This window comes from Amphibalanus amphitrite, unplaced genomic scaffold (assembly GCF_019059575.1).
Source record: "Amphibalanus amphitrite isolate SeventyFive unplaced genomic scaffold, NRLGWU_Aamphi_draft 002048F_arrow, whole genome shotgun sequence".
Lineage (NCBI taxonomy): Eukaryota > Metazoa > Arthropoda > Thecostraca > Balanomorpha > Balanidae > Amphibalanus > Amphibalanus amphitrite.
Window position 1 is genome coordinate 22,086 of NW_024883541.1, and position 20,400 is coordinate 42,485.

A 20,400-nucleotide genomic window follows, 5' to 3' on the forward strand; every position below is an offset into this window, starting at 1 on the left:
AATAACGACAGCCGTTAGCGTTTAGCACAGCTTACTAGCCACTAGTCAGTAGCCCTTCCATTAAATTTCGCACAGTCTCGCCATTCTTCCATATGAAAAAGAGCGTATTCGTTAAATGTTCAAGCAATGCAATCCATCATTCGACTCAGCACATGCCTCTTCACATTTGAGCTGCTCAAAGTTAGCAAATTCCACGGCCTTCGTATCCACAGATAGGCGATAGTTATAAAACTCCCTACACCATCGGCAAGAATCTTGGCCGCGAGGAAGCTCCATCGGCGAGCGTGCCACCGTGCGGCCTGTCCCGTCTCAATTACGGTCATCCACTAAACAAGGGGCGTCCTTCGCCCATATATCTTCATCTCGTATAGGAGTCCGTTTCCAGGACTTTGCCGGTCGAATTGTCCCCCGCCGGCCCGGCTGCTGTCTGTCTGCCTACCTTGTCCCGGTCCCGAATGAAGCCATTCGTGGAGGCCGGCCGTATGTCCAAACGATCCGCGCCGCGGCACGGTTTATGGCCGGGCTGCCGGCGGTGGGTCGCGCACTCCAGCGGCGGCGCTGTGACGCCACAAAGACACCCTTTACCGACCCTGGGACGGACCTAGCCGGCCCAATCAAGTCCTACGTTCCCTCGAATCGGTCGAGACCATCTGTAAAACGCGGCGAATGACGCGACAGGCGGCGTTTACGAGGCGCATGGCCGTGGCGCACGCCGGACGCGGCGGCCGCTCCCTCTCTGTCTGGTATATGTGAGACTGTCTGACAGTGCTCGTTAATGACTAACGTCGCGGTGGGCAGGCCGAACCGCGTCGAGGGCGGCATTCGCGCAGCCGTAAACGTCATCGCGTCACAACATGGAGCCCGGGGGCGGTCGTAAACGTGCCGACTGTCGCCCTGCCCATCGCGGGCGCGCTCATGGCTCGCCGCCGAAGGGCAATTGCAATCCAATCCAACAGTCGTCCAGGTCCTGCGTGCCACCGGTGATGGCAGTGAAGGGTTATGACGGAGCGCCGCCGGCCCGGCGGTCCACCCCCGCTGCTGGCGATGGTTACATTCCAGATCGAGAGGTGGATTTGTTCTGACTTCTGAGAAAAATGTAATGCTAGGGCTTGGTGTGCTTGGTTAGCTACGCAGCCTCCGTGGTAATTACTAGAGTGTATCGATTTGAGGGTTTTTATCCCAGATTGAGAGGAAACTGTCAGATAAAGTGGCGCTATATATTTGTAAGTAAGAAAAACACAAAATCGGTGTCCTGCGGTCAGTATTCTCTGGTCCGCGCCCACTTCTTTGAGACTATCTCGCCGTAACACGGGCTCCTATGGGATAACCTACTAGCGACATCTAGAATTGTAGGTGACGCTAGCGTCGGCATGGCGTTTTAACACAGTTTGTGGTGTCTGATGCTGATCTTACTCACTCAATAGCGTTTGTTTTTCTTAATTGCCCATAATAATTTGTTTCAGCCGTCTAGTTTAACAACTTCAAATGACAGTTAGAGGTTCCTTTGACATACTTCATAGTATAAAATAACAAAACACAGGGAGTGTGGAGTTTTAGCTACACATGTGCCTATTTTGCCCTAGTTTTGCTCTTGGCTCTCGGCCTAGGCCCTGTTCTGTCTGGCGCAGATCGAAACCTATCTTATACCTTGGTGTGTATAGGAGAGCGTTACATGCGTTGGAAGGCTTGAATGGACTTTGAATGCCCATATCTGTATCATCATCATTAACAGTATCAAACCGCATCTATGCACTTTTCTCCTACGCTATGTTTTCGTGCTGTTCTCATGTCTCCTGTTCTATGATCACTGTATGTTTGTCTGGGTCACAAATGGCCATTGCTTTTGAGCAAAGTAATAGAAATACCCTAAAAACTAAAGTGCATTGCGTACACCAGTGCCTATCGCGCACCAGCCCAGTTCACCGTCACTTAGCAAAGAGCTCTTCATTTAGTGCCTGTGACGCTTGAAACGGCTGAGCGGCAACAGAGGCAAAGTATTACGGCACATGAGTCAAATAATAGGATTATGTATGAAAACAATGGTGAAAGGTATTTTATTAACTCGGTTGGCGCGGCGGAGAAGGACCGACGTAAAAGTCGGTCTCGTCATTGGCCTCGGCAAGTGCGCCGAGCAGGGCCCGAACGTGAGCTAGCTACAGCAGGGGTCATATCACGGACTGGTTGACAGTCAATCTGTGCCGGTGACCGGGCTCTTGCATGTGATCCTGTATTAAAACACCGCAGACTCACGAGTCCTGGTTGACTGTAGCCGTCTCTCGCATGCGGCAGTTCAGTTTGGTAGTATGCCTATTCCACCTACATAGACGCACCTGTTCGGGTACAGATAGTGCGCTGTTCCGGTACAGACGGCATCCGTTCCGTGCTTCCATCCTCAGGATACTGAAATCCTTCTCCTCCACGCCGAAACCCCCTCCGGGCTGGACAGGCAACTTTATCTCATGCGGGCTGCTCCCTTGGAGCTGCACCGCGGCTCACGAGGGAGCGCACCCCGTAGCCGGGTGCAGTGAGTACTTTGGGGATGGGTGGCCTGTCCTCTGGACGGGATCAGCCCCGGTGACTCACTAGGGTGCCTGCCCAGACCAATGTCACCCCCTAATTCCTATCATCCTTCCGGCTCTGAAATGGTCTTGTCGGACCGAAAGAGCCTAACCCAACAAAACAAACAAAGAAACAAATACAGACGGCATCACTCGCTGGCCGCGCGCCGGGTCTCGAGGGGACGGTGACAGGCGACGGCACTGTCGCCGCCATTGGTCGCGGTGACACGGGCGGCGGGAAAGTCACCGGACCTGCACCATAGTGCGGTGAATGGTTGGGCCTTCGCTGGCAGTAACTGTTTATTTGGGATGCGAGCTGTATGTAAAACTACCAGCGCACGATATTCACCGTCTTCGCCGCGCGGTAAGAGAGGAGCCCACGGCAGTCCGGTAGGATAGGCTGAGTTGTGACAAGTTCTACCCCGAAAGTGACCACCTTTGGGGCACTGAGGGACCGCTTGACGTGGCCACTCGTCGGTTTCGGTTTCACCTACTGGCTACTAATTTTAACAGCAGACGTTCGGAGACTGCTAAGTGGGTTTGTTCGTTATGCTTGGTTAGAGCCTATGGGTTAGTCTATTCGAGAACATTTTAGGGCCGTGGTATGATGAATAAATGAATTAGCGGGGAGAGGGCAATATCAGAATAAAGTCGACCATCGGGCACCGGCTGTGTGCCGCAGCGTCTCCGTCAAAAGACACCATAATGGTTGCAATGCTCTGGGTCAGGCTATGCTGGGATGATAAAACACGAGAGGGAGAGGGCAATGTAAGGTTCAATCAACCAAGGCTCAATCGGTTCAATCAACCACTGACGACTAGTCCGCTGTACCGCTGGGACGGCATTTCAGCGCCGGGACATACTGTTTTGACGGCAAGTCACAACGGGACAGACTAGAGCATACATTTGTTGAAATGGTCACTCCGAAGCTGACTTCCATCGGTTGTCTGCTAGGCGGACCGTTAATCCGGAACACGGAGAAGTGCAAGTAAGGATGATGGTGAATTAGTCGTAAGATAGGACAGAAAGCAAACTGGCTCACCAGTCACCAGTTACCGAGCACCTGACCAGTGTCCACTTTGACATTTGGTCGCTGGTAACACAATTGCACCGGCTATATGTAGTCCTTAAAGTACGATGCGGCAGGAGCTCAGTTGCTAATAGTTGCCTAATCTGCTACTTACTTGTTCGTGTTTAAGAGCTCAGGGCGCTAATGCATAGGTATTGTGTATTGTGTTATGTGTGATTATGTGTGGAAAGCTATGCATTTGCAATGGAAAAACACTTGCAATGGAAAAAACAGCAATATACCAACACCAATGATGTAAAAAAATGTGCATAATTTAATCCAAATGGCTTTTTTTACGTTTACAGATGTCTGAAATTAAGTTAGAGACAGTCTGGAATCACTGCCATCTAGCGTCAAAAGGGGAGAACTTAAGCTTCATCCTACGTCCGCAGCAGTTGGAATGGGGTTTACAAAAACCGTTCCGGGTCAGTCAATTTTGAGTTTTGAGGAAAATGTTGCACCCAAATATTATTTTTATGTCCTTGCGCCAAATAATATGCCAGTTTCCTTGCAAATTTCGGTTATCGATACACTCTAGTAATTACCTAAATAGCTAAAAAAAAGCGTGGCTGCATAGGTAATTTGCAACAGAGCACGCTAAGTCCGGCATCGCCGTGCGTAGGTACATATAGGCACTACGACAATATTTATAGGTATAGACTTTTGCAAAAGCATGGTTAGTGTTGATCCCCTTTGCATACAGACTTGTCATATTGATTCAGTGAACAGTACTATGTTTTTTTTTTTTAATTGTGAGAGGGCTGTCTAAGTCTTAGGACCCAAGAAGAGGAGACATGGGTCGTCAGCCCCAAACCATATGCAGTATACATATGTAATAGATTACGTTGCCGCTTGTTCCGCCGGAATGTCGTCCGTTCCACCGTATACCCTATCCTCAACCGCTCTTAGGGATGGAATCCTCCGGCCAGGCGGGACATCGGGGAGCGCACACTAACCGGGTCCGATTTATGACCGAGTGATTCTGTCCCGAGGGCAACCGGACTGAACCATAAACCAGCCTCGGGTGCTGCTCGGCGCACGCGCAGATAACCCCGCCGGCTGATGGTTTCATCTCCCACCGCCGCCGCCATCAGCCATTACTAGGCGGCAACGTTTATATTATCGTGAAACCATCGCCGTATTTCATTGCCGCAATGCGTAACACCACTTACCTGTAGCACAGCAATGGTTTCCACCAGACTGCCCGTCCGATTTCGAGTGGTCGTTCGGGAGGTGGTAGGCGCATTGTTCATTGAAGGAGGACATTCTGTGGTGCCTTGGGGCAAACATCCTAACTAGATGGGTAGGTAATCGTCTGTCATAGGCACCTTAGGCACCCATTAATTATAGGTAGGTAGGCATTTACCTTCGGAACTTCAAATACCTTATACCTACTTATCCGAATATATTTTTTGTCGTGAAAGAACGACAGCGACATTGCAAAGTTCCGGACAACAATAAAACGTAGCGCATAACGTTTCATTTAAAGTAACATGAACGGTGACATGTTTTACCTTACGTGCCATTGGTAGAGCTATGCATGGTGACCATTCCTGCCCATTTTAGGTACCTGTATTTTGTGCCTATACATGTTTTACCGCACGTGCCATGGGTAGAGCTACATGGTGACCATTCCTGTCCATTTTAGGTATCTGTATTTGTACCCATACAAGCAGGTATACCTATGCTCAATCAAAGAACACAAAAAAAAATCATTGGCTGGCCACCATTTCTACTTTCTATGAAATTTCTTGGATACCCGAAATATAGTTGACGCACCCGGCCTTACTGGAGAGCAATTAAATGCACTGGTCCAGTCCAGATGAATGTGAGATGCGACATGGTATCGCCAGCGCTATCAGTGCACAATCGGCGAGGGAGGGACGGTGAAGACAGCACGGGTGGCATGCGCAGCAATTTATAGCTGTTCTGTGCACCGAACCGTACAATTTGCCCGGCTCTCCCGTTTGCTGTTACTGGAAACGTGGAGTAGTTTTGCGTCGCGAACTTGTTATTACAGCTATTTAGTGCTCAGGTATGTGCACAATTGGGACTTGCTCCGCACGAAATTATGCTGTAACATGCGGTTACCAAGTATGCAAGCACACCCTGAAACAGCTATGCATCAATTCGATCCTAATGCCAGCATAAAAGTAAAACAAAGCACCCCACTATCATCGGTTGTGACCGCTTGTAGACGGAAGGATTAGACCCCGACACCACCCGCTCGACGCACAGAAGCCGTGTTTTGACAGAAAACCATCGCCGGGACTCCGGAGTAGCTCAGTGCTGTCGCCACCCCGGTGTGGTCGGGGCCGTGCGACCCTCCCCTCCCCCGCTCTGCCGGCGGGTGGCATCCCCTCCCCTTCCACAGCAGCCGTCTTTCAATACTACCAGGGGCTGAAGTGGCCAAAAACAGGCTCTGTTCCCATGGCTCGAGGTAAATCGAGCGTGCTATTTAACCGGCAGGTAGCCGTCGCGTCTGAATGGCGAGGACTCGGGGACACGGACACCTTTGTGCCGATTCGCCGGCGGATGGCGGAGCGGCGGCGCGACTGGAACTAAACCACGACTCTGTGACGCTATATGGGCACAATGAGAGGCACCGGCGACACTGGTCCGGGATAACATTCCTGCCCCACCGCCGCCAGTCCCAGCCAGGTGAGAGGGCACGCAAAGATGCCGCGTCAATGACCACCCCTTCACACTTTGTGCCGGCGCGCGGAGCGGCGGCGTGCGTCGCTTCTGACGCCATCGATAGGCTTCCTCGGCGGCGATTGTGCCGACGATTGTCCGTCGATTGTAAGCGGCGCGGCCGCCGCTTTGTTGGTCCGGCTGTTTGGGCCGACAAACGGCAGTCGTTTTCGACATTCCGCGCGGCGCTATCTACTTCTGTGGCGTGCCGATGGATGGTCGATCGGATTCTTGAATCGGATAGCCAACAGAGGTCACCGGCTCGGGTTAACGGTGGGGTCAGAACAGCTCAAACAACCGGCGAGACACGGTCAACACTGGCTGGTCTGGAGAACGGCCACATCGGCACTTTGGTGGAATGGCGAGCTGAATGTCGCTGCTGGCTGTAGTGGGTGACATTCGTGCGGCCGGCGAAGGTCTTTCCCAAAGACTGCACGGTTGCTGGCTCTTATGCTTATTAACATTTAAAATTAACACATATGGGACAAAACAGTAATGCTCAGCATAGCGTGTTAAACTCCAATGCTTTATACGTAAAATCGACGGGAGATCAATTAAGATGCAAAGCTCGATGCATTCATAAGTCAATCGTGTAACACCACAATGAAAACAAATGCAAAAGAATTCGTAGCCAGTCCCACCCTTTTCAGTCGTCCTTCTTCTACCCGTCATACCTCCCGCAACACCCCTTCTGTCATGTCGCCTCAACAGCCGCATTCGTCTTCCCTCGTCAGTCGCCATTGAGAGGCTGCCGCCATCCGTCCCAGTAGCCAGCGTCAATTAGTCGCCCTCTCCGCCCCGGGGCGACTGTTTGTTGACCGTCTCCGGACAAACCGACAGTGTTGGCCTCCGGACGCCACCGCCGGCCCATGGCAGCCGAGCTCGCCCCAAATGACGCATCGTAAACAGAACGACAGCGGCGGAGGAGACGTGCGGCCCTCGAGCGAGATGTCCTCCGATGGGGGGGGGGGGAGGAGAGGCGTCGGAAGAACAAGGGGAGGATAGTTGGCCACTTCAATAGCATTTGAAAGTTTTTTTTTTTTTGGCATGTTTCGGTCGTATTTATATACTGGGAAGGCTCCGGGAAGAATGATTACAAAGCGAGCGAGCATGAGGGGCAGCAATCCCTCAGATTTCCTGAAGTGACTCGTACACGATTTCTCACCTATAAAAGGCTTATCAATAGTGTTAGGTGCGTGAAGCTATTTTTCGATGCCGGTGGCTATTCATTCACTTGAGCAACACCAGTTCAGCTGAGTTTCATTGTTCATGTAACCGCCTCGAAATCTGTCGCTTCTTCTCAGAACGAATTAAAGGAAATAGTTCACTTTTAACATGGGGTTTTGAACTGGAATAGCAGTTTCTTAGCTTGAGCTGGGACTAGCACAAATCAGGAGCTTTTACGGCTCAATGATCACCCTAGACGAAGATATTCCATTTCTCGTTCCGAAAAGAGTGCCTTGCAGAGGAATGTGTGCCTTGCACAGGAATGCAGCCACGTCATCGTCAGCCAATCAGCATGCTGCTTACAGCCAATGCAGTATGCGTAGGTTTGAACTACGCGATATGATTGGTCAACGCGTTATAAGCTTCCGCGTCAAACATTATTTTACGTAGAATATAGTTCGTCCTATATTAAAATATAGAAAAAAATGTTTTTACAAAAAGTTTTAATTTTATTTCATGATCATTTTGAGCATAAAAATCATAAATCAATAGCAAAATACTAATTTCAGGAAAGTGAACTGTTTCCTTTAAGTCAGCAATAAATATCATAGCAATGGCTGTCTCCATGTTGCTTTATTTCACACGATATTTCGCCGAAGGTGTTCAGCAAACGAAAACTTTAAATATGTTGTCGATTAACAGGTTCGTGGTCATACTTAGTGCTTATGATGCTATAGCTACTTATACATAAAATTAAATCTGCACCGATGCACAAACCAAAGACAGTGAGGAGCATATATGACAAATGGTTACGAAGTTACTGAAGGTCTGAATGAAGAACGCCGAAAAGGGAATGCTGCTTCATATTCACTCTGACGCTCTTACACGAAAGCAATAGACCCTTCACACCGTCGAATATTGCTCGAATAATCCAAGCTCCCTCACAATTCGAACAATGCCAATCTCCGTTACATTATATCCCATTCACGATTAATACAATGCCTAGTATCATTATCAGCCTCAAGGGGACTAGCCTAGTTAAGAGACCCCCAACAGAGCAGACATACCCTTTGGTAGTATACAACCAAAGACATATCCAACGTGAGGCACCATCAGACACCTCCCGGCTCCCACGGTGAACACTCCGCACTTCACTCTCAATAGTCCCGATCTCTCACGGTACGAAACCGATGTCCACCCGGCGAGTCCGTGCGTCGTCGGGGCGCTCCCACTGCGGAGGGATCAGCCAGATCGACTCTCGGTAAAGATAGCGCACAACACACGCCGTAGCTGGAGCACTGGGGCAGTCATGTCCAGCGGTAGACGACCGGTGAGCACCAGAGATGTGACCAGGCCGGTCGAACGAGTCGGAGTTGCCATCATCTCCAAGTGAGCACCCGCAGATGAGCCGGGTAGCTCCGCTCAACAGCGCTCGGGAGACGACCCCCGGATTGAGAACACAGTTCTGACACAAAACCGGCGTGAAACAAAGCGCTCGAGAAAGAGGACCCCGACAGACGCGAGATCTTAGGTTAGCCGCCAGTGTCCTCGAAGAGTCCACCACGCGACGCGGAAAGCCCGGCGATCGAGGACACCCCGGCGATCCCCGTGAGCCTGTCTAGACCGTCGGGTGACCGGCACGGACCGCAGCACTGCCGTCCAGCGTCGCTCAGCCCCAGAGGTCCTCCGAGCGGCCGAACTTGTAGACCAGCGAGCCGGCGAAGATGAACAGGTTCTGCAGCACGACGGCAATGCCCGGCCACTGGGACCGGCTGCCTCCTGGGGGAGGGAGGAGGGAGGGTCAGATGGCACAGCCAACAGAAGGTGGACCACAGGGACGAGGGAAACGGTAAGAACAGCAGAGCGGTCGCAGCGAAATCGAAAGTAGAGTGACGAAAGTATGGTGTTAATTTGAGAATCAAGAAGATTATGCCAAATTAAACATATTGTACAGTAAAAGTAATTTCTCCCCAAAATACGTGCAAACCCTTACCCATATCTAACAACAAAAACGGAGACCATTAAAAGTTTGCCAATCTAGTTGAATCAAACAATTGAACACCACATAACTATAAAATATGGCTATGCAACCAACACTTCGAAAGCATGCCGCGTTTCACCAAAACGGCGCACGACCAATAGTGAAGTGTGAACTGACCCAGCATTCACCTTCCCCTTCGTACACTCCGTCGAGGAACACTTACCGGGGACAACGTAGGCAGCGAACAGGATCCACATGGCGGCGATGATGGCAGCAAATCCCAGCAGGAACCCGATGAAGAGCCAGACCCGCGCGCCGCGCTGGCCCAGGCAGCCCGTCGAGTACATGTCGCCGCGGATGTGCCCGTTGGAAACGGCGTTTATCCTATGCAGAAGAAGCAGTGGGAACGGTCAGAAGGCGAGCATGATTGTGGTGGGCAAATATTTTCAAGATTTTATTTTTCATCAAGATTCAAGACTGTAGAGACACATTTTGAAGGGTACAACGTATGTGAAGTTACCAAAATGCTCAAAAAGATAATGTAGGAGATACAGTTCGAAGGAAAACGAGGCATGTAACAAACAGCGCTTGTCTCATGTCATCAGTTATATATGTGTTCAATATAGACAACACACACAATTCGGCGTCATCATATTTACAGCGCACTCACATGAAGAACGATATAGTCCCGATCACTCCACAGACGTGATAGGCGTGGTGCATCTCCTCCATGCTCGGATAGATGGCAGCACAGTCGATCATGATCCACCAGCCGGTGAAGAACTGAAATAAGCAAAATTATCGTCATCAAAACATGAAACACTCTAAAATACAATGTGATAATTACAAACCATCTTGTTTTCCTAGGCTTGGATTCGATGAACTTTAACTGTACAGACACTGTAAGAAGTGGCATAACTAGTTAGCACGGCAAAAGCATGCTTCTTGCAGCTAATCATCTAGAAGACACGTCATAAAATTCTGACAAAATTGTTAGCATGTCAGCACGGGTTACAATACAATGTTATTGGTTATTTTCGAGATCATCGGCTAACACATTGTCAATGTCGAGATAACAGCTTCACTATAATACGCCCACTAGATGCTATGACTTAGCAACCACCAACAGACTCATCCATCCCTACGAGCCGGAGCGCCGAGATAGATGATGTTCACCGATTGTAAGAGCAGCTAGTCCGTGAAACCACATGCCGCTGGGGTGAGCCGGTTCATGTAGCCTTGGGTCAGCCCATCTTACCAGGACGCCACTGACGGCCGCAGCCACGGCGTTCCTTCGCTCGCCCAGCTCCAGACACTCGCAGTCCAATCGCATCGAGTCAAAACAGCCTGCCATCTTGGGTATTTCTCTCTGAAATATAATGGACAAAAGGCACATTGGGGATTTGGCGCAAACTGGAAAATGTGCATCAGCCCACACCAAATAGTTCAAGCTAGAATTTTACACAAGCACACATCAAATATTGCCTGAAAATCACAACACTCAATCTGAATCTGAACACAAATTTGGAATGGGGAAAAAGTAAATGATCTGATAGCCATTGCCCACCCACAATCCATACCCCTTGAGAAGTGTATGGATGCACCACTTTGAGAAGCAGTCAGTGCCCAGATTCAGAAACATCGTTTTACAACAAAATTTCTAGTTTGTCCATTTGTGCCTAAATTTCTTCATCAACCCATGTGCCTTAATTTTGGCACACACAAATATGCTGGGGTCTGCGCCAAAATTTTGGTGCAATCCACCTGTCACACCAGACAAAGCAACAAAAACATGTTTTTCCAGTCTGAGCTGACACTTTTGTACTTTGTCTTTGTAAAAAAAAAAACATGACATGAATGACCCTTGTTTTAACCTATACCAGTCATTAGAAGGCAAAAGCATGATATATGAGAGCACACCAAAATGAAGAAAACTGATTCCATGCCCATTTATTGTCATAACTTGTAACTCTACGTACACAGGTATCTATGATAAATTAATTAAATCTACCTAAGATAAATTAATTAAATTCATTTCTTATTCCAGTAGCCTAGTCATGGTTTGCCAAAACTTGAACTGTGCTACCAAGTTTACAAAGGTGCAAACTGACAACAAGAAATGATACAAATGTCCAAGCAAATATGACTCAAAAGTCAAAGTGAGTCATCTATGATCTAACACATAGGTAGGTATGCTATATAAGTTTATTTTGAGAATTATTCGCGCAGAACACGGCTTTGTTGTGTTGGGAACTGCGCCAAGCCCAAGCCCTATTAGAAACACAGTCTAAAGAACAGACAAAAATAGAAACGAGTTTGTGCTTTGAACAAGCAAGTCTTTTGTAGGATTTCAAGTTTACCCCAATATGATGTGTTATTAAATGCTGTATGTCGAATAGAGTTCCGATGAAATAGCTTGATTTACTCAAATATCAATGAATTGGTCAAAACCACTCCGAAAGTTCTTGCAAGCAAGCCGATTATACAAAACTCTATGACAGGCTATTTAATGCTCTTTTTTATGCAGCATGCAAAGTATACATGCATTTTAAGTTTTTGCAGATAATTATTGGTGTGTTACATGGTTCTGCTGGTTATCCCAGTTCTATTATTTTTTGCCCTCGATTTTGCAGTGTTTTTGTGCTAAATCATACTTTGACAATCGTTACGCAACCTTTTCAATATTGGCGCCGCTGGCTCCGGCCTGCCCCCCTGTGTTGTCAACATGTGATTCCCATTTCCCAAACAAGTAATAACCACGGTGACTATTATTGGTGCCAATCGGAATTTCTTTTCTTGGAATTCCAATTTTTGTCCAATTCCAATTTGGAATTTGGACGGAATTCTTAACATTTTTTGGAAATTAATCGGAACACAAGGCCTTTAAAATTTTAAATTTTAAAACGGAGGCCTTTAAAACGCTTTTAAACACTTTTAAAATTTACGCAAAAAATGCAAAAATCGTAAAAATTGGAATAGCCCCCGCTTTGGACAAAATTGGAAGTTTACTTGGCAATTTCTTGGAATTGGATCGGAATTGGAATTGAAATTTCATGAAATTGGCACCACTAGTAACTATAGTAATAACTTGAACTTATATATGGCCTTGTGACCGTCGAGCAGTGTTTCCAAGTCCAAGCCCAAGTACCTACCCATTCTACGTGATTCAGTTGTGATTCAGTTCGAGCTGGCCTGGCGATGTGAGGGTGGGTGTATCAGTATAATGAACTATTTTCATGATGGTTGTTTCTTTTGTTAGCTTTTGTGAGAATAGTTGTAGTTATTTATATTGCTGTAAGTTAAACATTTATTTTGTGGATTTTGCATTATCTTCCTTTGGTGCCTTTCTGTTTCTCCAAGGTCAAGGGCAATAAATGTAAAATGGAAGTTAATTGTAAAATATGATATTGATATGATGTTCAGGCCAAGGCTATATAAACCAGGTAGAACGCTCCGGGAAAAAAGTTGGAAACAATAAATTAGTTGCGGCATTCCCTGATGACGCGAATGTGGGTCAGCGGCCGGCGGCCGGCGGCCGCTAACACTGTATGAGGATGAATGCACGGAACTTTTGCTTGTTGGAGATTGCGCTAGGCAGATAAATGTTAATGTTAGGATATGTTTCGAAAGTAAATTGAACGACGCTTCGAACGCCGTCAATGAATTTGCGATACGACGACTATTTGTTTAGTTAGAGCCGGCGAACTTTTACCTTCCGACCGCGCGGGGAGGCGATACGGTGCCACACTGACGGTTTTTACGATAACTCAAAATTCTTTTGAGCTAAAGAGCTGAAATTTGACATGTACAATCTTTTGATCAAGCTGGATCTTCTGGTACAAGTCGCATATTTAAGGTACGTCAGGTTGGTGACCTATGTTGTCGCTCGTGAGCCTCTACACAGTCCAAAAGCAACGCAATTTCTGGACACTCAGTGCCAAGAAATCCTTCACAGAAAGATGACACTTGGCAGAAAGAAGAGCTGTCGGTTTCTTACCGTTCGTATGTGTCTTGTTTTCACAACAGTTTAGTAAGGTCAGGTTCCTCACGTGACCTTCCCTCGTACCTCAATAGGTTTACTATCATAGAAGCGTTTATCAATCGCCGGAAATCTTAGCCAATCCCACTGGACACTGGATCTATACCCACATGGGGCCCTCCTGACTGGCCACTCCCTCTGAAATCCACAATAACATTGGGCTGCGGCCACGGTTATGTATTAATGCTTTTCACTAACAGAAATACATACAACAACTTCAACCAGCACAGTGCACGCCGCCACAACAGTCCGACCCACGTCCCTGATATCGACTAGCACCCGGCCGGATGCACATACGCGGAGCCAATCAGTCCGAATGTGACCTGCAGCTTACAATTGCTGTGACGCATGGCGCATGGCACAGGACGATTCCTAGCAGCTGTCGGGTGGAGTGGAGACACACCGCGCCGGCGACACACCGCGCCGGCGACATAGCTCAGCACTCAGCAGGCCTGGTTGGAGGCTGGAGCCGGAGGTAAGGGCGGACACAGGCACAGACATTGCAGGACAAATAACAGGATGTCAGTTAGGGATATAATTCAAGACGAATGATTCAAGACGGCCTGAAATAATGCAAATTTTGCTCACTTGGATACCAACTTCAAACTTGACGTTTATATATAGCACCACGGAAACAATGGGCGCACAGGAAAGAAACAAAAGATGGGGTGTTTCTAACGCAAGGAAGTAAATAGAGGTTGCATATGATGGAACAGCCCGAAGTGCAGACAAGCACATATTTTTGGTAATAGCTATCAGCCTATCAGCTGTCCTACTACTCTTCTCCCTTCATCAACTACTGGACACATCTGAAGCATCATATATACAGGTAGGTAGGTGTAGGTAGCACCAATGTCCATAACAAATGCTTGGAAGTAGTTTTATGAAGCCAAGGGAAATACATGCTAACATGCCTACATCATGCATGTAAACTCAAAATTACACAGGCATGACAAAGGAAGCTTATGTAAAGAGAGTAGTTAGCAAAAGCATTTCATAGTTAAAATTATTCAAAACTGCACATAGGGCAAACATAAAAAGCAGTAAGTGTGCACTGTGCTGTTCTGTTATACTAAGAAATAGTTCAAAACAAAATACATCTTTTCATGTTTACTGGTTGTTCTTCTATGCCACTTCACCCATATCTTGATTACAGATGGGCTGTTACTGTAGGCTGATGAAGTGACACTTGGTTGCCTTTGTGCGAGTTTCAGTTGCAGCCTCTTAGGTACTGCACTGGAAAGCAGATGAATGCCTCTGAAAGATAGGAATATAGGCAAAGTTAGCTGTAGTAGTGTCAATGATAATAGACATGACATTTTTGTCCTTTGACATACATTTGTTGAAGTAAAAAAAAAGGTACAAAATAAATTGGTTTGTTTCAAGACACGCTCACTCACTGCACAAAGCCGCACAGACATTACACAGGCATATGAAATTGGTACACATAAAACTTGATGATTAAAAAGGTCAAAACTAGCAATAATAATTGAAGTAAAAGTTACAATCACAATCATTTCATTTAAAATTACTTGACATAAGTCACAAGACGCAACGCTCCTATTCACTGAAGAAAAGTTTTTATGCTTTCATTATCCTCCACATATCAACCAGCTTGATACCAGGCTGTGCAATAGTGGGTACATAGCCCCATGTTGCCATTTTATTAGAGCAAGTGGGGTAACAACAACAATGCTAATGTCAAACCCACATCTGCAACCCGTACTGTGGTTTCAATCACCTTACAAGCACACCTTCTGGCAGTTTGATAGGCAGAATGGTCATTACTACCTTCTCCTCATATTCAACACATATTCCCTTTATACAGATACAGTTAAGACCTGGTTATGGCAAGCATTTTCGAGAAAAGATAGGATAAGAGTCCAAGACAAAGGTCGAGAGAAACAACACCAACATAAAACACCGACTATGTAGCAATAATACTGTCAAATTCATAAAAATATATACATGAGTCGATCAGAAATTCACTGTAGATTTCGAAAATGGTGTCAAATGCCACTCAAATACCCCCATTCGCATGTACGAAGCAATAAAACACTGACCTCCAGTTCCGCGTGCCATTCTCCATAGGCCACTGTGTATTAAATAACGCGTTCACTGAACGCAAAAAATGAGACCCACATATGACGCGTTTGCCACCAGCCAATCAGCGCTCGAGATGCCGAGCGCTGATTGGTGGAGAGGGCCTTCGTTAGCAGTCCATTACATGTCGTTTCCCTTGAACATGTGCGTGAGCGCTGATGCTGCTCACGGGCTGTTGCCATTTTTCGTAATGCTGAAGGCACGGGAGCGAACCCCCCTGGTTCAGGCACACACATTCAGCCTGCACATTGCACCTTGCCTGTTTTTACTGACACATCACAAATTAATTTAAATTGAATATTGATAATGTTATGCTTCAGAGCATGACAAATGATGTGCCATGTCCTGTTCAAGCCACTTGGAAACTAATAAAACAAATGACAAAGATTCGGTTAGAATGAGAATGGTTAATAAATAATGAATTATCACAAAAGCCTCATTCTCTGCTTCTGTCTGATTGAAATGTGCTAGATCTGTTTTGAATGCTACATTTTACTGTTCTTTCCTTTGCAGGATTTTCCATCACAATGGCTGACAGATGAATGATCGTCAGGTGAAGCTGATGAAGCTCCCATGATTTTGAGCACTCCTGAATTGTTTTGTATGATCAAGAAATTGGCAACAAACTAAATGGCAAAAGCATTTTCACTGAAGTCCATGCAAAGATGCTTTTATGACACCATGTCTATCAAGTACACAGCTTGTTCCCTTACAAGCTTTTTTGCCATTTGGTTGTCATCTTTAATAATTGGATGGCTTCTCCTGGGTGAAGGATTCTGCCCGTCCCAGCCTATTTTATCTGACAATCTCTTTGGCTTTCCAGTTCCCAATCAACCATTTCCCATCCACCCAGTAGATGTTGTGTACACTTGGGTCAACGGCTCAGATCCTCAGTTCCAACGTGATTTGCATGCAACAGAGTCACATCTGCAACAACCGGCGCCAGCCAGCTGGCGTCAGAACTGCCCCCTGCCGAACTGCCTGCTTTCCTCCCAGCTGAGCGTCGTCCCGCCGCTACCACGCCGCATGACACTCAGCGACGTTCGCTTCTTCGTGTCCGGCGCCACACCACGACAGATGTTTCCCTCGCCGCTTCCCGGTCCGCCTGCCACTTTGCTCGTCTATGCCAGCGTAGACGAAGCCCAGGACGTGTTGCAGCGCGGTACAGAGTTCCGCATCAATGAGGACAACTTCACCGTACATCAGATGTTCTGGACTTGGGACGAAAGCGCTGCTCTGTCTGCTGCTGTTTCTGATCACGTTGTGCTGATCGGACGAACTGTGATTCAGGAGACGTTTCTGCAGCGGGTTGCGGATGTGCAGAAAACTGGTGCGAAGGAGGTGGCTCGTGCTGATGACGGGAGGGCGCTCGTGCTCAAAATGCTGGACGCCGCCGTGGCTGACCGTTTATTGGCCGAGAACGGGACAGCGCAGGCCCTGAGAGCAAGGCTCATGTGGCTGACGGACGCAGCCGCTGACGCGGTATCGTTAAGTCGCTTTGCGGACTCGCAGGAGCTGCGCTACTCCCTGAGGTCACTGGAACGGCACGCACCTTGGGTACGGCGCGTGTTTCTGGTCACCAATGGCCAGATTCCAGACTGGCTGGCGCTGGACAACCCTAAGCTGACGCTCGTCACACATGAGGAGATCTTCCCGGACCATGATCACTTGCCAACGTTTTCCAGTCCGGCGATTGAAGCTCATATTCATCGGATCCCAGGACTCTCGGAACACTTTTTGTACTTCAACGACGATGTTCTGCTGGGCCAGCCTGTCTGGCCGGAAGATTTTCTTGTTCCAGGCGGCGGCTATAACGTCTTCCTCGCGTGGCGCGTGCCCGACTGCGCCCTGGACTGCTCGGCCACTTGGCTGCGCGATGGTCATTGTGACGCCGCCTGCAATACAGAGTCGTGCGACTGGGACGCTGGCGACTGTGTCGGCGTCGACCCGAACCTGCAGCCAAGTCCTGCACCTGATCCTGCGGACGAGGACGTAGACCATAATGCGGGTATGAGCGATGACGCTGTGCTCGCGGCTTTAGGTGCGCCGGAACTCTGTTCAACAGGCTGTGAGGACGCCTGGCTCGGTGACCACTTCTGCGACACTAGCTGTGACGTCGCGGCATGCGCGTATGACCTGGGAGACTGTGGCGTGGCCGGACTGCGCTCGCTGCCCGATCTAGGGCCTCTCCGGGATGATGCAGAGTACGTGATCCCGACAGGATCGTTGGCAGTTTACTGGAACGCCAGCCAGCTGCCGGAGGGACTGCAGCCAGAGGCGGTGTCGTCTCCCCCTCGGCACGCGCTGCGCGGTATGTCCCTCACGCTCCGATTCGCCGTGCTAGTCGCGATCTTACGCCCGAATGCGACTCTCGGGAGACTGCCTGTGTTTATCAGTGGAACTGTGCGGGGACCAAATGGGACGAATGAGGAGAGAATGATCGAATTTTATCTAACTTCTGGAGTGGAAGCCGAGGCGTCCCTGAGTGTGGCTGAGGAAGCCGCACGTCTGAAGCAGCTTGTCGAGAGCTCTGATAAATGGAATGCAGACCTCGAGCGACGACTCAGCGCGGCCGAACGCCGTCTCCCCGATCACCGCGCTTACATGAGGCAGCGAGTGGAACTTCTAAAACTCGCAGCTGACGCCGTGAACGCTACGATTGACATGTCTGAACGAATCCTTGCCGCCGTCCCGAGTATAAATCGATCTACTAATCGGGTACCTAGGCGCAGATTGCTAGGTGCCCGCCCCGTTGCGCTTCCCGTTTCAGAAGAACATCTTGTGGACCTCGAACTAGGCAATAACTCTCGCTGGGAACCGGAAGGAATCCGCCCCATTTCTGAATTGTCTGCCAAAGAACGTCACTACCTCGGCAATGACCTGAACCCAGTCGACCAGCTGGACACCTATGGCCTTAGCCTGCTCAAAGTCAATCGGCTCTACAATCGGCGCTACGGCCCGGAGCAGCGACGAGCGGTAGCGCACATGCCACACCTGTTCTCTCGCGCCGTGATCGCCGACCTGCAGGCGACGTTTGCCGACGAGTTCGCGAGGACATCGGCGGCGCGACTCCGCTCCGGCGACGACATGCAGTTCGCGTTTGCGTACTTCTACTTCCTGATGTCTGAGCGGGACAGGGTTCCCGTGGGCGACATTTTCGATACCATCGACACCGATGACTCGGGGACCTGGTCGGACCGGGAGATTCGCACCCTCCTGACGAAGCTTCGGGTGTTACCGCTGACACGCGAGGACTTGGATCGTATGTGGGCTCTCCTCCGCAGCTGTGCCGAGGCCGTGCCTGCCGCTGCCGATCTGACCACACCTCCCGGGGAGCGCTACCTAGACTCGAACCTCCCGGTGATCACAAAGGAGGCCGTGCTGACTTGTCCCGAACTGACAACGCAAATGGAGCGTAGTTTGGGCAACCGGACACGCTACCCGCACCGCGTGGTCGACGCCAGCGAGCTGGTCTCGTTCACGATGGTACGCTCCAACTCTAGTCTGCTGGTGGGCGCGCTCGACTCGCTGCGTCGCGCGCCGCGCAAATTCATCTGCCTGAACAACAACGTGGGCGCTGCGCCCGAGTCCGAAACGCGACTGGTGTACGCCCTTCTGGTCGACTTCCTCGAAGCGCTGTTCCCGCGGCCTTCGCAGTTTGAGCTGCCAGCCAACTATCGGAACCGGTTTCAGCACGTCAGCGAGCTGCGCGAGTGGGAGCGGCAGCGCAGCCTGCTGCGCGTCGCCACCGTGCTGCTGACGCTGCTGCTGCTGGCCTCGCTGCTGCACGGGCAGCTGTGGTCGGCCGTGTGCAGACGGCGGCGACGGGCTGCCAGGATGGTGGTGGAGCTCTGACACAGTGGTAGGGATGTGGTCAGCGTTACCGGTGTGGCGAGTTATTTCAGGATTGGTGCTATCTAGTCGTGCTGTGCTGTCAAATGCAGAACTATTCAGGTCTGCTGAAATTGCGGAGTGTGAAATTGAGACCGAGCAAGGTCGTTCAGGGTGCTGTGGTCACTGCATTGCGAGATGTGCCGTGAAAAGGACGTGCCTTAGTCATATCGTATATGTTGTGAGTGAAACCAATTTTTGTATTCCTATCTCCTAATCAAGTTTTGTGAACATTGTATAGTCATGAAGTCGTTTGTGATACATTTACATATGGGGCTGATCACTTTTTTCCAGTACGAGTACCATTGGCAATAAACCCTTGTGATTAAACATGCGATGATAGTTATCGTCGACTTCTCGATTTAGTGATGTGATCTCAATCAGAGGAAGACTCGTTTGTTCGTTAATTCATGGATGCGGTGTATGTAACTGACGGATGGAAGCATTGATCCATAGTCTCTTCCTCAATCGTCTTGGCTGCTTGTCCACCCAGAATGTACTTGAAACAGGGCATTTTGTCTGGCTTGTTGGATCTTTTGTTGAGTGCGGTGTCTTTCCTTTTGTGTGTTTTTTACTCATTTTGTTGAATGTCAATAAATGATGCACTTTGTACCAGACCGCCTCTCAGTTCAGTCTAATTGGTTGATCGCCGAAGGGGTGTGACGCTTGGCTTGGACTTCAAAGGTTATTTCCCAGAACGGTCTCCAATTTGCATAGATGGACTTGAAGTTCTTAGAATCGGTCTGAGCACCATCAACATTCTGCAATAGAATTTCGTCAAAAAGCCAAACGTGACACTACCTCTCCAAATGCGTGCCGTCAAGTAGGTACTAGGGTTTCAGAATATGCGGCACATTTCGAAGCGAAACTCCGACCTCGTAGTAAATCATTGACGTTA

General features: G+C 48.9%; 2 protein-coding genes across 14 annotated transcripts; one reads left to right on the plus strand and one right to left on the minus strand.

Moving 5' to 3' along the window:
• Nucleotides 1-8,106: 8,106 nt before the first annotated feature.
• Nucleotides 8,107-15,626, minus strand: LOC122376191 (transmembrane protein 50A-like). 8 transcript variants are annotated; one of them, XM_043355940.1, is made up of 5 exons: nt 15,572-15,626; nt 10,728-10,838; nt 10,140-10,252; nt 9,693-9,853; nt 8,107-9,267 (listed from the first exon to the last, which is right to left on the minus strand). In XM_043355940.1, the coding sequence occupies exons 2-5, from the start codon at nt 10,821-10,823 to the stop codon at nt 9,158-9,160; spliced, it is 480 nt and encodes a 159-aa protein (XP_043211875.1). In that variant the 5' UTR covers nt 10,824-10,838; nt 15,572-15,626; the 3' UTR covers nt 8,107-9,157. The 8 variants fall into 8 exon arrangements, with proteins under 8 accessions (XP_043211875.1, XP_043211868.1, XP_043211870.1 ...); XM_043355933.1 differs by lacking the exon at nt 15,572-15,626 and adding an exon at nt 12,144-12,200; XM_043355935.1 differs by lacking the exon at nt 15,572-15,626 and adding an exon at nt 11,830-12,114.
• LOC122376190 (N-acetylglucosamine-1-phosphotransferase subunits alpha/beta-like) lies at nt 11,700-20,117 on the plus strand. Of its 6 annotated transcripts, none has more exons than XM_043355927.1 (2): nt 11,700-11,800; nt 16,125-20,117. In XM_043355927.1, exon 2 carries the CDS (start codon nt 16,242-16,244, stop codon nt 19,464-19,466), a length of 3,225 nt encoding a protein of 1,074 aa, XP_043211862.1. In that variant the 5' UTR covers nt 11,700-11,800; nt 16,125-16,241; the 3' UTR covers nt 19,467-20,117. The 6 variants fall into 6 exon arrangements, with proteins under 6 accessions (XP_043211862.1, XP_043211863.1, XP_043211864.1 ...); XM_043355928.1 differs by having other exon boundaries at nt 11,762-11,783; XM_043355929.1 differs by lacking the exon at nt 11,700-11,800 and adding an exon at nt 11,801-11,855.
• The last annotated feature ends 283 nt before the right edge of the window (nt 20,118-20,400 follow it).

What these genes read in the sequence shown, in the direction of transcription:
- LOC122376190 (XM_043355927.1), top strand. Translation starts at nt 16,242, where the DNA reads ATGGCAAAAGCATTTTCACTGAAGTCCATGCAAAGATGCTTTTATGAC.
- LOC122376191 (XM_043355941.1), bottom strand. Translation starts at nt 10,865, where the DNA reads ATGTGCCTTTTGTCCATTATATTTCAGAGAGAAATACCCAAGATGGCA. An exon ending in CGGCCGTCAGTGGCGTCCTG is followed by an intron (nt 10,253 to 10,727) that starts GTAAGATGGGCT and finishes TGCTTATTTCAG; the next exon opens with TTCTTCACCGGCTGGTGGAT. An exon ending in GGGACTATATCGTTCTTCAT is followed by an intron (nt 9,854 to 10,139) that starts GTGAGTGCGCTG and finishes TCTTCTGCATAG; the next exon opens with GATAAACGCCGTTTCCAACG.